The 15,889-nt window shown below is 44.6% G+C and overlaps 1 protein-coding gene across 3 annotated transcripts in view; it reads left to right on the forward strand.

Annotated features, from left to right (window-relative positions):
- LOC110533174 (palmitoyltransferase ZDHHC5) overlaps positions 1-15,889 on the forward strand; it is a 39,712-nt gene that overhangs the window by 5,670 nt on the left and 18,153 nt on the right. For all 3 annotated transcript variants that reach the window (XR_005034198.1, XM_036933551.1, XM_036933550.1), the window contains exon 2: positions 10,713-13,536. Coding sequence is in view for 2 of the 3 variants with exons in the window: in XM_036933551.1 (XP_036789446.1) it covers positions 13,382-13,536 (155 nt within the window). In the remaining variant the exon portion in view is untranslated. The remainder of the gene's footprint in view (positions 1-10,712; positions 13,537-15,889) is intronic.

Consider the following 15,889-nt stretch of genomic DNA (forward strand, 5'->3'; position numbering starts at 1 on the left):
CTAGCTAGCTAGAAGTTAGCCACCAGAAATGGCTAACTGGCTTGCAAAACATCTACTCCATTCCGTACCACTGAAGCGAGCTACATTTTACAGGGGGGGGATTTAGCTAGTCATAGACTAGTAACCTTAGTCAATTCATAGTTCGCTAATGTTCCCATAACCGACTCTCACCTAGCCAGTGCTGACAGTAACGTTAATGTCTGTATTATTTTCGGGGCAAAGTTGTTGAATCGGAGTCAACGTTCCTACAGCCAACCATGCCTCGCTCGATATGAGTCGAACTCATATTTATTATGCTAACCTGTAACCTGTAACGAGTGTGTCATCTCGATTCGAGCAAGGCCGGGCCGTCAGAACACATCGGGCTGTGCCGCTGCGTCGACCCCAGTTTTGAAGGTATCTTTTCTCAACCTAGACAAGAGAGTGAGTTCGGGGATGAGTTTTGAGGCCTATACAGAAGAGTGACAGAGTGGAACCGCAGCGATACACACCCAAAAATATTACAGGCGGAATGGGGTTTGTCAAAGAGAATGAGAAAGGGTTCAAATCATAACGCTTTTTTTTCACTGAACGTGACCGCAAACTAACCTTTTCGATCGATTGACGATGCTTCGGTATTACAGATTTAGTATAAAGGTAGAATTGTATATAGCCTATCTGACCATTTTAGATTATCCAACCATTTGTCAGACTACATGAATGATGTCCCCCCATAATGTCAAATCACATGCTGCACTAAGGCCTGTCCCTTGGCAGACCAGACACCAACCTGAAGTTTTGGGTGAGGGTGTTGACTAGCCCTAGCAGCACATGCTTGTGTGGTAACACTTGACAGGTGATCCTGTTGAGGACTGAACACATGATTGTCATCTCTGCTTCAGCTATTTAGATGGTGTGTTTCTGCAGGCAGGGTCCACCTTGAAACCTGTGAAGTTTGCAGGATGAAGAGTGGGTGGTGAATAAGATGCAAATGAGCAGTGAGGTCACATTTAAGATCCTCCCTGTAAGGGAAGGAAAGACAATTCAGAGAGGGAATGTAGAAGGTACATGAATCAAACAAAAGGAGATGATGAGAGGAAGCTATTCAGGAATATTTGGTTTCCACTAGCAGTCAGATTCCACAGCCACAACATCAAAATTGGCTACACAAATGTGTCTTAATTTAAGGTCGGGGTTAAGCATAATGTTAGCAGTGGGGTTAGGTTTAAAATATCATTTGAAGAAGATAAATTGTAGGAATGGGTGGGGTTTATGACTATGGATATAGAAGCTAATGACTTCCCTACAGCTCTGCTCATGTGTCGAACAAAAGGAAAATGGGACACATCTGATCCTCACCTCCGTTCTGATGAATGGGGACTGAATGATACACTCTCAGGGAGAGACCTCTCTGCCACCTCATTGATCATGATACGCACGCAGAGTCCATGCAGAGTCCATTTTAATGCAAATGTATGCACTCCTCCTCAGCTGTCCCCTGGTCCAGGAGAAGTTGTTAGTGGTGGTGATTTTAATGTATTACGTACGGTAACCAGGTTTTCATCCAACCTTTTTATGCGAGTGAAGTACATGTTGGATAAAACATGTCACCACAGGCCTGATGGGAACAGCAAATATGTCTAAACTTTCCAAATGCCGACCAAAACAAAATATAATTTTGTGTAGGTAAAATGAATTATGTACGAAATGGCGGTGGAAATGCATTTATGCAGAACTATTCATATATCCATATGGAAGTAAATCTGGAGTCACGTGGTGATATTTTGTTTGATCCTCTTGCTAGGACTCGGGGAAGAATGCAGTTTATTAGGTTACAGATGAAATGAGTTATGAACTTCACAGGGTGTTGCACGTGATGAGCTTGATGCTCCTTTCCAAACTATTTTTTTTTGCTGTCTTATTCTGCTGACTTGATTGATGCTTCACTACCGTTGGAAAAATATCAATAATCTCACTATTTTGTCCATAATAATCTCATCATGTAGACCAAGTGGTTCCCAAACTTTTTATAGTCCCGTACCCATTCAAACATTCAACCTCCAGCTGCGTACCCCCTCTAGCACCAGGGTCAGCGCACTCTCAAATGTTGTTTTTTTTGCCATCATTGTAAGCCTGCCACACACACACACACACACACACACACACACACACACACACGATACAATACATTTATTCAACATAAGAATGAGTGTGAGGTTTTGTCACAACCCGGATCGAGGGAAGTGACAAAGAACTCTTATAGGAACAGGGCACAAGTAATAATACAATAATAATAGTAATAATAATAATCAATCATTTTGGTCTTTATTGAACCATCTTACATATTAGTTCCTCAAAAATTGTGAATACCTCACCACAGGTTAATGAGAAGGGTGTGCTTGAAAGAATGCACATAACTCTGCATTGTTGGGTTGTATTGGAGAGAGTCTCCATCTGAAATCATTTTCCACACAGTCTGTGCCAGTATTCAGCTTTCATGTTTGTGAGGGCCGAGAATCCACTCTCACATAGGTACGTGGTTGCAAAGGGAATCAGTGTCTTAACAGCACGATTTGCCAAGGCAAGAAACTTTGAGCCCAGCCCAATCCAGAAATTTGGCAGTGGCTTCTGATTAAATTCAATGTTCATAGAACCGCTTGCCTTGTTGCAATTTCGATGAGGGGCTCTCTTGTCTTGTAAGTGGACTGGAGGCAGGGCATGAAAGGGATAATGAATCCAGTTGTTTGTTTTGTCCGTTTCGGGAAAGTATCTGTGTAATTGCGCACCCAACTCACTCAGGTGCTTCGTTATATCACATTTGACATGATCTGTAAGCTTGAGTTCATTTGCACACAACAAAAATCATTAAATGACGGAAAGACCTGTGTGTTGTCCTTGTTAATGCAGACAGAGAAGAGCTGCAACTTCTTAATCATAGCCTCAATTTTGTCCCGCACATTGAATATAGTTGTGGAGAGTCCCTGTAATCCTAGATTCAGATCATTTAGGTGCGAAAAAACATCACCCAGATTGGCGAGTCGGGTGAAAAACACGTCATCATGCAAGCGGTCAAACGTGAAAATTATGGTCAGTAAAGAAAACTTTAAGCTCGTCTCTCAATTCAAAAAAACATGTCAATACTTGCCTCTTGATAACAGCGCACTTCTGTATGTTGTAAAAGCGTTACATGGTGGCTGCCCATATCATTTGCGTAATGCAGAAAATACACGAGAGTTCAGGGGCCTTGCTTTAACAAAGTTAACCATTATCACCGTAGTGTCCAAAACATATTTCAAGCTGTCAGGCATTCCCTTGGCAGCAAGAGCCTCTCCGTGGATGCTGCAGTGTACCCAAGTGGCGTCGGGAGCAACTGCTTGCGTTACCACTCCACTGTGTCTTCCTGTCATGGCTTTTGCGCCATCAGTACAGATACATCTTGACCCCAAGTCCATTTGATGTCACAAAGCTGTCCAGTAATATCCTCTCATGTTGTCCTGGTTTGCAGAAGAGGATGTCTTCCTTAATTGACCCCCCCCCCCCCATAAACGTAACAGACATATACCAGGAGCTGTGCCATTCCCATCACGTCTGTTGACCCTTCCAGCTGTAATGCATATAATTCACTGGCTTGTATGCAAAGCAGTAATTTCTTCAAAACATCTCCTGCCATGTCACTGATGCGTCGTGAAACAATGTTATTTGATGAAGTCATTGTCTGTATTGTTTTTTTGGGGGGGCCCTTTCCCCCCAGCCATATCTGTGGCAGCAGGAAGAATTAAATCCTCCACAATAGTATGGGGATTGCCTGTCCTAGCCACTCGGTAGCTCACCATATACTGTTGCTTTTATACCTGTCTTACTACTCGAAAGTCGTCTTTATTCTCCACAAAAAAAACTCCCGTGGCTTATTTTTCAAATTGTCATGTTTTGTTTCTAAGTGTCTGCGCAAGAGTGAAGGTTTCCCGCAAGAGAGTTACGGTTAATGTGATTGGATGTCAATTATTTGACTAGGCTACCTGTATTTTACATTGTGTTGTTATTTTTCTGAATACTTGATGGTTTAATTTTATTTTTTGGCAGTGAAACGAGGCTACTCAGGCGCAGGGGGGGAACCTCACCCAAATGCATAGCCCCGTTGGAAAATATAAATGGACTGTTTGAAAATGTGAAGGGGAAAATAAAAAATATTAACCACATTTTTATTTAGCGTACCCCCGACGGCATTGCGCGGACCCCAGTTTGGGAATACATGAGCTAATAGACAAAACCATGAGTAGAGTTGAAAATGTGATTGGAAACCCATTTCACTTGTACTTTTTATTCAGTACATGAGAATTTGACCGAAAAGTTATTTTAATGTGCACTATGGCTGGTGGGGGAAAAATATGCATGTTGTTTCTATGCATATTTTTGAATATTCACATCGGTTGCCAATTGGATGGAAACCTAGCTAGTGAAGAGAGTAGCCTGTGCCAATGGTCGTGGCCAGCCTGGCGCTACTGCGGCTGATGAGGGAAGGAGGAAACACTCATTGTGTTCATGAGTGTACTCAACTGCCTTCTTTATTAGGTCTGTGTGGGATACAATACACATTATACACTCATTCTTTCCACCTAACCTCAGTGTTTTGTTTGTCATCGGTCAACTTTTGTGTCGAGGCTCCCTTTCTACAGCATCCGGGTCAGCTGAGGGCAGACATCTCCATGGAAACCAATTGAAGCCAAGTTCTTTTGGGCAGGGTGGTGATCTCACTCACACCTAAGAAGTGATAAGGGAAGTAATACCTTTCTGAATGTGTTGTAGATGCAGGATAATCTCACCGTAAAATAAATAAATGTAAAATATATATATATATATATAACAGCTGACTGGAGACGAGACGGCCGGGTAGCCGTGCGACTGTCCTTTTCCTGCGGGTCACATGGACTCTTAACAACGTGATGAATCTTTGTTGCTCCTTGCTGAAACAAGCAAGAGGTGTTGTAGCAAATGAGTACACGTGGAAAGGCGCAGCAGCACACAGCAATATAACCTACGACAGTGCATGCAGTCAGGAGGAGAGGGGTAAATGTGCGTCCAAAATAATAGACATTTTAATTGTGTTATATTATTTGCTATTGGAACTGTTTTACAGAGACTGCGGTCATTTGGCTGGCCAATTACCACCATGCAAAATTCCATCACAGCCCCACTCCGATCATTCTATTGCAGGAAGGAACTGTAAGGACTTTGGTTTGTCAGTTGTGTAGATGGTTTTAAGCGCCAGATGTAGTGTGAGTGTCGGTGGTGTTTTCTGAATGAATGAATGTACTTTATTGATCCCCATGGTGGGGGGGGGGGGGGGGGTCATGTAAATGGAAAGGAATGATGGCTGAAAATGTACAGACGGAGAGCGAGGGAGTTCAATGCCTTTGAGCAATTGGGGCATGTAGCCCAGAGACAGACGCACAGCCGTTGTGCGCAAACACCTTACGGGGTGACCACACACCGCCGTGGCATCCAGTTACGTTGTTCCCCGTTGAGTGTGATGTAGGTGAGCATGCCCAACGAGGTAGGTGTCAGGTTGTTTCACCCAGCAGCCTACTGAAAAGAAGAGGAAGTGATGATGATCATCAGCTAATCCTTGTGGAATTTGACTGTGTCAGAATAGGCTCTCTCTCGCTTTCTCCCTCTCAGCTGTCATCTGTGTCTGTCTTCAGCGCATGGGATAGTCCCTCCCAGGCTCTTTCCCCAATTCGTCTTGTGTCCTCTCTCCTCAAAGAGCATTGGCGGAGAAGGCCTGAGGGGCGGTACCTTGGATCTTCTCCCCTCCAATGTGATTTGAGAAAGGTGAGGGAAGACGAATTTGAGGAAAAATTCCCAGATCAAGCAGCTAGTTTGTTGGTTGAGTCGGTGGGAGGTCCTCCACAGCTAGGTCAATGGTCCAGAAGTCAAGACTTCTCCTGGACAGTGGAAACCAAAGAGGGAGACTAGAGACTTGAACACAGGCCCAGTGAGGATACTACTTGTAAAATGCATCCTTCCTTCCTCCCTTGAAGTTTAATGATGACAGGTTTAACACGATTAAGGTAGAAAGATAGATAGGTGTGTGTGTGTGTGAGATATATATATATATATATATATATATATATATATATATATATATATATATATATATATATATATATATATATATATATATATATATATATATAGATATATATATATATAGATATATATATAGATATATATATATATATAGATAGTACCAGTCAAAAGTTTGACACACGTTCTCATTCAAGGGGTTTTCTTTATTTTTACTATTTTCTACATTGTAATATAATAGTGAAGACATCAAAACGATTTTAATTACACATGGATTCATGTACTAACCAAAAAAAGTGTTCAACAAATCAAAATAATTTTATATTTGAGATTCTTCAAAGTAGCCACCCTTTGCCTTGATGACAGCATTGCACACTGTTGGCTCAACCAGCTTCATGAGGAATGCTTTTCCAACAGTCAAAGGACTTTCCACATACTGTATGCTGAGTACTTGTTGGCTGCTTTTCCTTCACTTTGAGGTCCAACTCATCCCAAACCATCTCAATTGGGTTGAGGTTGGGTGATTGTGGAGGCCAGGTCATCTGATGCATCACTCCATCACTCTCCTTCTTGGTCAAATAGCCCTTGAGGTGTGTTTGGGATCATTGTCCTGTTGAAAAACAAATGATAGTCCCACTAAGCCCAAACCAGATGGGATGGCGTATCGCTGCAGAATGCTGTGGTAGCCATGCCGGTTAAGTGTGCCTTGAATTCTAAATATCACTGACAGTGTCACCAGCAATGCACCATCACCATGATCTGAAATTTGGACTCATCATACCAAAGGACAGATTTCCACCGGTCTAATGTCCATTGCTCATGTTTCTTGGCCTAAACAAGCCTTGTCTTCTTATTGCTGTTCTTTAGTAGTGGTTTCTTTGTAGCAGTTTGACCATGAAGGCCTGATTCACCCAGTCTCCTCTGAACAGTTGATGTTGAGATATGTCTGTTACTTGAACTCCGTGAATCATTTATTTGGGCTACATTCTGAGGTGCAGTTAACTCTAATGAACTTATCCTCTGCAGCATAAGTTACTCTGGGTCTTCCTTTTCCTGTTGTGGTCCTCAACCAGTTTCATCATAGGTATTTGCGGATATTTTCCATATTGACTGACCTTCATGTAATACCACCCCTACCTTGTCAACACATGATTGGCTCAAATGCATTAAGTAGGAAGAAATTCCACAAATTAACTTTTTACAAGGCACACCTGTTAATTGAAATGCATTCCAGGTGACTACCTCATGAAGCTGGTTGAGAGAATGCCAAGAGTGTGCAAAGGTGTCATCAAGGCAAAAGGTGGCTACTTTGAAGAATTTTAGATATCAAATATATTTTGATTCGTTTAACGCTTTTTTTGGTTACTACATGATTCCATATGTGTTATTTCATAGTTTAGATTTTTTTCCCACTATTATTCTACAATGTAGAAAATAGTAAAAAATAAAGAACATTTGACAGGTACTGTGTATATATATATATATATATATATAAGTCCATCTGTGGTCACCTTTTGAGTATCTAATCATCTCTCAGTACCTGGTACACGCTAGTCCTTTTCAGATGATCACATACCTTTAGGCTGTAGAGGGGGAGGGGACGGCTGCGTATTGTTGGTCATACGTGAATGGTTGTGATTGCATATCTCCTCGACAACCCTAAAAATGAGGTGGACGCAGGGAGGGCGTAGCACTGCGGTGAGTCATATTGTGTGTCTGTGCTTCTGTTTCCTCCCCACAGCAGTAAGACATACTCCACTGATTAGGCAATCTTCCGCACTCATGTTACACACACACACACCGAGAGTGAGTGAATGTGTGTGTGCCCCCGCCCATTTTGCTCAATATGTGTAATCTCTATCTAGATCTCAGTACTATGACAGCCTAGGCAGAGACACCCTTTTCCTGGCAAGATTCTACTGCTGCAGGCTAACCATCTATTTTGCGTCCCAAATGGCTCCCTTTTGACCAGAACCCATAGGGTAGTGTGCTTTCTAGGGAATAGGTTTGCCATTTGGGACACAAGCCTATATCAGTATCATGCTGTGTCCCAATACTCTTAGATAGCATCTGTTTCACTCCGATAGCCATTGGTCTGAGTGATACAAGCCAGTCTTCTCTCTTACAAGTAAAGCCAGAAGTGTTCCCGACCATGTGAACTGACTAGGAAAAACGCTGGGCCTCTTTTTACATGGCTATAACTAGCTAGCACCGTGGGTTTTCCTTGGTCTGCCTAGCTACCTCCATTAGGATGAAGGAAAGGAGATGAGGATACTAGGAGGTTGCTGAATCTGATTGGGACGTAGCCCAGAGCAGAGGTCTATGTATTTCACACATTCGATTGGAACTTAGCCCAAAGCAGAGGAGAAGTTTATATGTTCCAGACATACCAGGGATTGTTCTATTGTTACCATTCTGTCTTTCCCTTTTCCTTATGCTGGAGATGTAGATTCCAGAAGGAAAGGGAGAGAGGGGTCAGTCATAGGTGATAGTCGTAGACTCAAAGTCCAAAATGACAATTTTAGGGTTAGGCCAAGGAGACGGATCGGGGGTGAGGCCTTGCGACAGACCAGCGTCCTGTCTAGGGGGGTTTCCTTATACCTCCAAGCTGCCTCCCACTACAGAGACAGGAGACAGGCCTAGGTACTATCGCCGTTCTGGCTCGGGAAGAGGCTTACTTGGCTTGTGTCCCAAATTACACCCTAGTTCCTTTATAGTGCACTACCTTGATCCAGGGCCCTATAGTAAATGGTGTGGGCCCAGGTCAAAGGTAGTGCAGGAAAAAGCAAGCGGGGTGCCAGTTGGGACGTAGACTTAGAAGAACATGGGAGATCATGTTACAAATCAAATGTTATTGGTCACATACGCGTAATGTCTAACAATGAATATCTAAACAGTTTCACAACATATACCCAAAATACACAGAAACCTAAGTAAGGATTGGATTAAGAATATATACATACCCGTAAAAGCGGCATTGGACTAAGGTACAGTGGCGGTATGGAGTACAGTATATACATATGAGGTGGGGGATGCAATATTTACAAACAATTGAAGTGACTAAGACACAGTGGAATGTGAGACGCTAAATACGGGTACATTACTAAAGTGGCCAGTGGTTCCTGATCTATGTCTATAGGCAGCCGCCTCTGATGTGCTCCATGCTCTATTAGTGTTTGAATGATTCAGGTCACCGGTCTGACTGTCACCGTCACTTCCAGTCTCTGCATAGCTGAGCCTGATACCTATAGGCATGTCCCCTGTTAGTCAGCCCGTTTAGAACTACATCACCCTAATTACGGACCTGTCCGGCGTAAGAGGCGGCACATGGGAGAAACACTTTTTTTTAAAAAAGCGTTGTGTTTTAGAAACGTTTTTATTGGACTAGCGCAGCTAGGCCCCTCCCTCCCTCCCCCTGTCTGTCTGTTTTTCTTCTGCTTGGTGCCTGATGAATACAACCCTGGGAAGGATGTAACAGAGGGACCGGTGTTTGAGTTGACTACTTCAACTGTCGAAGGGGAGATGGCGCCTAATTGGTTGAGGAAAGGACAATTCAACCCAATACAATTTTAAAGCACTTTGAGATTGAGGAAAAAGCACCAAGCCACTATAAATGCAGATTCTGTTCACGAATCATAATAACTTGCTGATGTAGGACTTAGGAGTGAAATTCCTGAGTCTGAATGGAGCGAGACCTCAGGTGCTGCGTCTTATCGCTGTCTTCTCACCTCATGTGGCGGACAATGGGCCGTGTTCTGGACAATACCTCTTTCGACAGAGGATGTAGGCCTCCTGGGGAAAAACGGCAAAATGAGCGTCGTTATTGTGCAAGTTCAGGTTGTACCCCCGGTCCCGACGAGCGCACTCTCATTTCGTGCCAACCTTGGTGTCCTTCGCAGGCCCAGACACACAGTCACAGTCACTCACATTCACTCAGTCTCACTCGTACGTTCACGGTTCACGCCCTCTAGCATTGGTTGTGTCTGAGTGGCACATGGGGCCCTGGTTATAGGGCCCAACTCCCATTTTTGAGTTGGCTAATTATGAAAAGCGTCATCTCTCAACACCTTGTCATACACTGTTTGGAGACGAGGGACAGGACACTTTTATTTGTCTTTTTTTGTTGTTGTTCTCACACTCTTTCAGATGAATCCCTGGAGGGCTAACGGAATATCTGCCAGACCGAATCACACCTTTGTTTTTATGGATTCGTTTTTTAGGAACCAGAATGATTGCTGGCCGAGATAAAAAATATGAATATATATTGCCCACAGACACACTCCCCCGGTTGACGGACTCACTCGCGCGTCGTACACACACACACACACACACACACACACACACACACACACACACACACACACACACACACACACAGAGTGACAACAGCAGATCACTTCCACAGCAGAAGCAAGGTGAACAACCGACGCTTTCCTGCTAGACTAGTTGGTGCTCGACATTGAATGCTGTTTTGTTTACGATGACGTCCCATACATAGAGTTGGCTGTGGTTCATGATGGAGCTAAAGACGTGTATCTCTCTCCCACGCTTTTCCTCTCCCTCGCTTTCCCCTCTCTCTTATTCCCACCCTCCCCTTTCTCTATCCCATCTGTCTCTCTCCCCACTCTCCTGCTCCTCCCTCCCTATAGGAGCTGTGTCCCAGCAGACGTCTAGAGGCCGTGCAAAGACGTATCTGACTACAGAGAGGACGATCACCAGTGACACGCCAGCGGGGTGGAGAGAGAGGCCGTGCCTGTTGGAAAACCTGTTGGATCTTTTATTACAGATTATCACACTGCTCTCCTAACTGCCACTCTCCCCCTTTACACACACACACAGAATCACACACACTCCTCTAGAAGTAGCCCTAGAGAGTCACATAAACGTCTCGCAGTCACTCAGACACGCCCTCCGAGACCCAGAGTTGCTTCCCAGGGGTCGTAGTGGGAGGGTGTGCCCCCCCCTCTCGGTGCACTCCGCTGGGGGACGGAAGTAGAGGAATGGCCCTGGGGGAATGGGAATGGCTGGCTGGCTGCCTCGCTCAGTGAGACGGCGGCTTATGTAACTAACGGCCCTCCTCATCGTCCTCTCCTTGGCTAGCTAACGCAGCTGGGCCTTGGATGTCCACAGGCACTGGGGAGGAGCTCTTCATCAATCTCCACTAGGGAGATCCAGCTTCTAATTTTCAGGCCCTTCCTCTCTGGGTTCAACGTCACATTGTTTTGTTTTTTTTTATCCTTTTTTTGTTTGTTTTTCTTTAACCATTTTCCAGGAGGATCTTTCAGGGTGTTTCGGATATGTGCCCCCTCATGGACTCCTGCAGGTTACAGGGACACACACAATTTGACCTGTGTACACGTCTTCTTCCACCCACACCTGTAGCAGGTGGGATCGACCTCTGAGACCTCCCGCTTGTCTCCCGTTGGCTCAGGGATGCCCCGACCAGGAAGACCAACGTCTGAGCGTCCGCCTACGAGCACATTGGCGTTTTGAAAATGCTGTTTGGACTGAAGGGACAGCCATTTTTATTTAGTGAGGAAACTAGCTGACTCCCAGAGCAACTACAGGACTGCCTGATATTAGTCTCCGCTGATTTTTCGCTCTTGTTTTGATGTTGTTTTGTTTTCCCCATCTCATCTGAGGATTGAGCCAACCAGGGAGACAAGAATCCCACTTGGACACAATCAAAGACCATTTTGCTCTCCTTTTCTCTCCTCTTTCTCTCTCTGTTTACACAGTAGACCAGCTACAGTGAGACCTTTCTATCGAGGCAGAAAATAAACTGCTATGTTGCGATCTTTTTACGTCTTGACCCGCATCAAATCAAAAACCTTGCAATCAATCTCTACCTCTCGATCGCTCCATCCCCCTTTTTAAAACATCTGTGTCAGAGCCACATTCATACTCAGTCGGTCACAGACAAGAGTAGCGTACAGACGGAACCATACAATCTGCAGACGGAACCATACAATCTGCAGACGGAACCATACAATCTGCAGACGGAACCATACAATCTGCAGACGGAACCATACAATCTGCAGACGGAACCATACAATCTGCAGACGGAACCATACAATCTGCAGACGGAACCATACAATCTGCAGACGGAAGCAATCTGTCATCTTCGTCTGGAAGGGGAGAAGGTTATTGGGTCTGAATGTCATTGAACTGAACCAGAGGTCGTTCAAATATTAAGTTATTGATCCGGGCTTTCATTGAACAGGGAATGTATAGCAGGTCAACCAAAGCGATCTGCCTCATCCTCTGTACCTAACTGACCTTTTGACCCCTCAAAGTTGAGTTGTTGTTTAAAAAAAAAAAGTCTTAAGGACTAGATGAGGGTGAGCTTGTAATGAATAAAGAGGAAATGTACGTTTTTAAAACGGCTTCACCAAATCATATACATTATGCTTTACTGAGACATCCTACTTCTTTCCTTTAGAAAAGGGAGGGTCCAAGATTTTTCTAAACCCCACCGAAACGATCAAGCCATATCACAGCTTTTACATTTTTTTTTTTATTGCACAATTTTATTTTTGTATCGTACAATCACTACGCCTTCAATTAGGTTATTTACCTCTCGCACGCGCACATTTCTTGATATTCCTTTTAAAAACGTCAAGATATTTACCCAAATCCACTGTAAGGAACCATTTTTAAAGACTAAAGTGGAGAAACCAAGCAATTTAAAAGCATCAGCCTTGAGATTGACCCACATTTGAGCAGAGCTTGTCGTTGTCGTCCTCCTGTATAAAGCCAGTACTTCAAGCATATAGCTTCATGTTCCAGTCTACTTTTTATGTTGACCTGTGTGTTGAAACAAAAGGCCTTCTAGTGGAGTTTCTTTAAGCCTTTAGCTGTCAGAGTCCAACTCAATCAACCCCCCCCCCCCACCCCCCCCCCCCCCCCTATCTCTGTCTTATCTCCCCCGTTTCAAATACCCTCTGTCTTATCTTACCCCCTCCTCTCAGACGAGGCCGAAGGTCAAGTTGAATAGACACTCGACAACTTTAAGCAGAGGGACGGAGTTGTTTTATGAACACGCGGTTTAGGGAGGGCCGATCTAGCTCCCTTTCTCTTCATCCCCCTCTTTCCGGTGAACATGCAGAGACGTGGGTCTTCTCTCGTCCTGGTCCGATTGAGAAGGGGACTCCTCTACCTCCCTCTCTAACCCCGTCAATCCCTCTCCCTCTCTCTCTCTGTGCCCTTTCTCTTAATCTCTCCCTCGCTCTTTATCTATAATCCATCCCTCCATCCACACACCCCAGACAAATCCCCCTCCCTCCCTGGGTATTCCCCTCCCCTCTCCCCCTGTGTGATGCCGGGCAGCAGTAAGAGTGGAGGTGTGGGTGGCCTCCCCTCGCCCCCCCACACCGCCTCCCCGTCCCGGCCACTTCGCCCGTCCCGCTACGTGCCCGTGTCAGCGGCGACAGCCTTCCTGGTGGGATCCACCACGCTCTTCTTCTGCTTCACGTGAGTACGACCAAACCACACACTCATACACGCGTCATACACAGACATTCAAACGCACAGCGTGTACACGTCCTACACAAGTCTGACACACACACACAAACACACAAGACCGTCTCCTCAAACACACCCACACCTTTACATAAACACTGCTATCACCACACACACCCTCACTTGGTTTGTTCTCTGCCTTTCTAGAAAGACACTCGCATGCACATCAGTCCTCACACACCAGTCCCCTACGGCCTGTAGTGTGACAGTTATTGAGTAGTGCACCATCAGTCAACCCCTGACAATGGGACAGAGCAGAGCAATGTCAGACGTAAAGACATGTACTCAACATGCTCCTCAGCTCTCTCTCTCTCTACTCAACATGCTCCTCAGCTCTCTCTCTCTCTCTCTCTCTACTCAACATGCTCCTCAGCTCTCTCTCTCTTTCTCTCTACTCAACATGCTCCTCAGCTCTCTCTCTCTCTCTTCAACATGCTCCTCAGCTCTCTCTCTCTCTCTCTCTCTTTCTCTCTACTCAACATGCTCCTCAGCTCTCTCTCTACTCAACATGCTCCTCAGCTCTCTCTCTACTCAACATGCCCCTCAGCTCTCTCTCTACTCAACATGCTCCTCAGCTCTCTCTCTCTCTCTCTCTCTTTCTGTCGCTACTCAACATGCTCCTCAGCTCTCTCTCTCTCTACTCAACATGCTCCTCAGCTCTCTCTCTCTCTCTCTCTCTCTCTCTCTCTCTCTCTACTCAACATGCTCCTCAGCTCTCTCTCTCTACTCAACATGCTCCTCAGCTCTCTCTCTACTCAACATGCCCCTCAGCTCTCTCTCTCTCTCTACTCAACATGCTCCTCAGCTCGCTCTCTCTCTCTACTCAACATGCTCCTCAGCTCGCTCTCTCTCTCTACTCAACATGCTCCTCAGCTCGCTCTCTCTCTACTCAACATGCTCCTCAGCTTTCTCTCTCTACTCAACATGCTCCTCAGCTCGCTCTCTCTCTACTCAACATGCACCTCAGCGCGCTCTCTCTCTCTCTCTCTCTCTCTCTCTCTCTCTACTCAACATGCACTTCAGCGCGCTCTCTCTCTCTCAATTCAATTCAATTTGCTTTATTGGCATGACGTTACAATGTACATATTGCCAAAGCTTATTTAGGATATTTACAATATAAAAATGAGAATCAAAATTGTCAACGGGACAACAGTAACAACAATAACCAAGTGTCAAAATAACCATACATTCAACAATAACAATAAGTATACAGTAGAGGACATGTGCAGGTTGATTGGTCTGCCAGACACTGTCACTCAACTAATGGCAGGCAGTAATGTAGTGTGCTGCCAACCCACAGCTCTCTGCGTCCTCCCCCAACAGGACGGGTAGCCTACTCTCATCAGAGAGGTCTTTGAAACCTTGAATAAGGGTTTCAAATTTGGGGAAATGACACTCTCTAATTGTTTTATATTTTTGACATTTTGTCAGGAAATGCAGCTCCGTCTCAGGTTCTGCTGTTCTGCAGTGGTTGCACAGCCTTTCCTCTACAGGGAGCCAGGTTTTCCTGTGTCTACCCTTCTCAATGGCAAGGCTGTGCTCACTGAGCCTGTACTTGTCAAGGTTTTTCTAAGGTTTTGATCAGTAACCATGGTCAAATATTTAGCCACAGTGTGCTGTCGATTTAGGGCCAGATAGCACTGCATTTTGCTTTGTGTTTGTGCTTGTGTTTCCCAATAAGCAATATAGTTTTGTTTTGACTGTGTTGTAATTTGGTTTATCCTGATTGATTGGCTGTTCTGGTCCTGAGGCTTCAGTGCGTTAGTAAAACAGGTTTGTGAATTCAGCCCCAGGACCAGCTGGATGAGGGGACTCTTTTCTTTGCTCAGCTCTTGGCATTGCAGGGCTTGGTAATGATATGAGAGGGGGTCACTGTATTTTAGATGTTTCCAAAACTTAATTTCTCTGTTTTGAGTTTTTATTATTAGTGGATATTGGCCTAATTCTGCCCTGCATGCATTGTTTGTAGTTTTCCTCTGGACTTGTAGGAGAATCTTACAGAACTCTGCATGCTGGGTTTCAATGGGGTGTTTGTCCCATTTGATGAAATCTTGTTTTGCAAGTGGACCCCACACCTCGCTGCCATAGAGTGCAATTGGTTTAATGACATATTCAATTAGTTTTAGCCATTTTTTAATAGGTATTTAAATTTGAATGCGCTTATTAATGGCGTAGAATGCCCTGCGTACTTTCTCTCTCAGTTCATTCACTGCCTCATTAAGGTGTCCAGTTGAGCTTATTTTTAAACCTAAGTAATTGTACTGTGTGCAGTACTCTATATATTTTGTACCAATTGAGAACTTTG

The sequence above is a fragment of the Oncorhynchus mykiss genome, chromosome 10, assembly GCF_013265735.2.
Source record: "Oncorhynchus mykiss isolate Arlee chromosome 10, USDA_OmykA_1.1, whole genome shotgun sequence".
In the NCBI taxonomy this organism is placed as follows: Eukaryota; Metazoa; Chordata; class Actinopteri; order Salmoniformes; family Salmonidae; genus Oncorhynchus; species Oncorhynchus mykiss.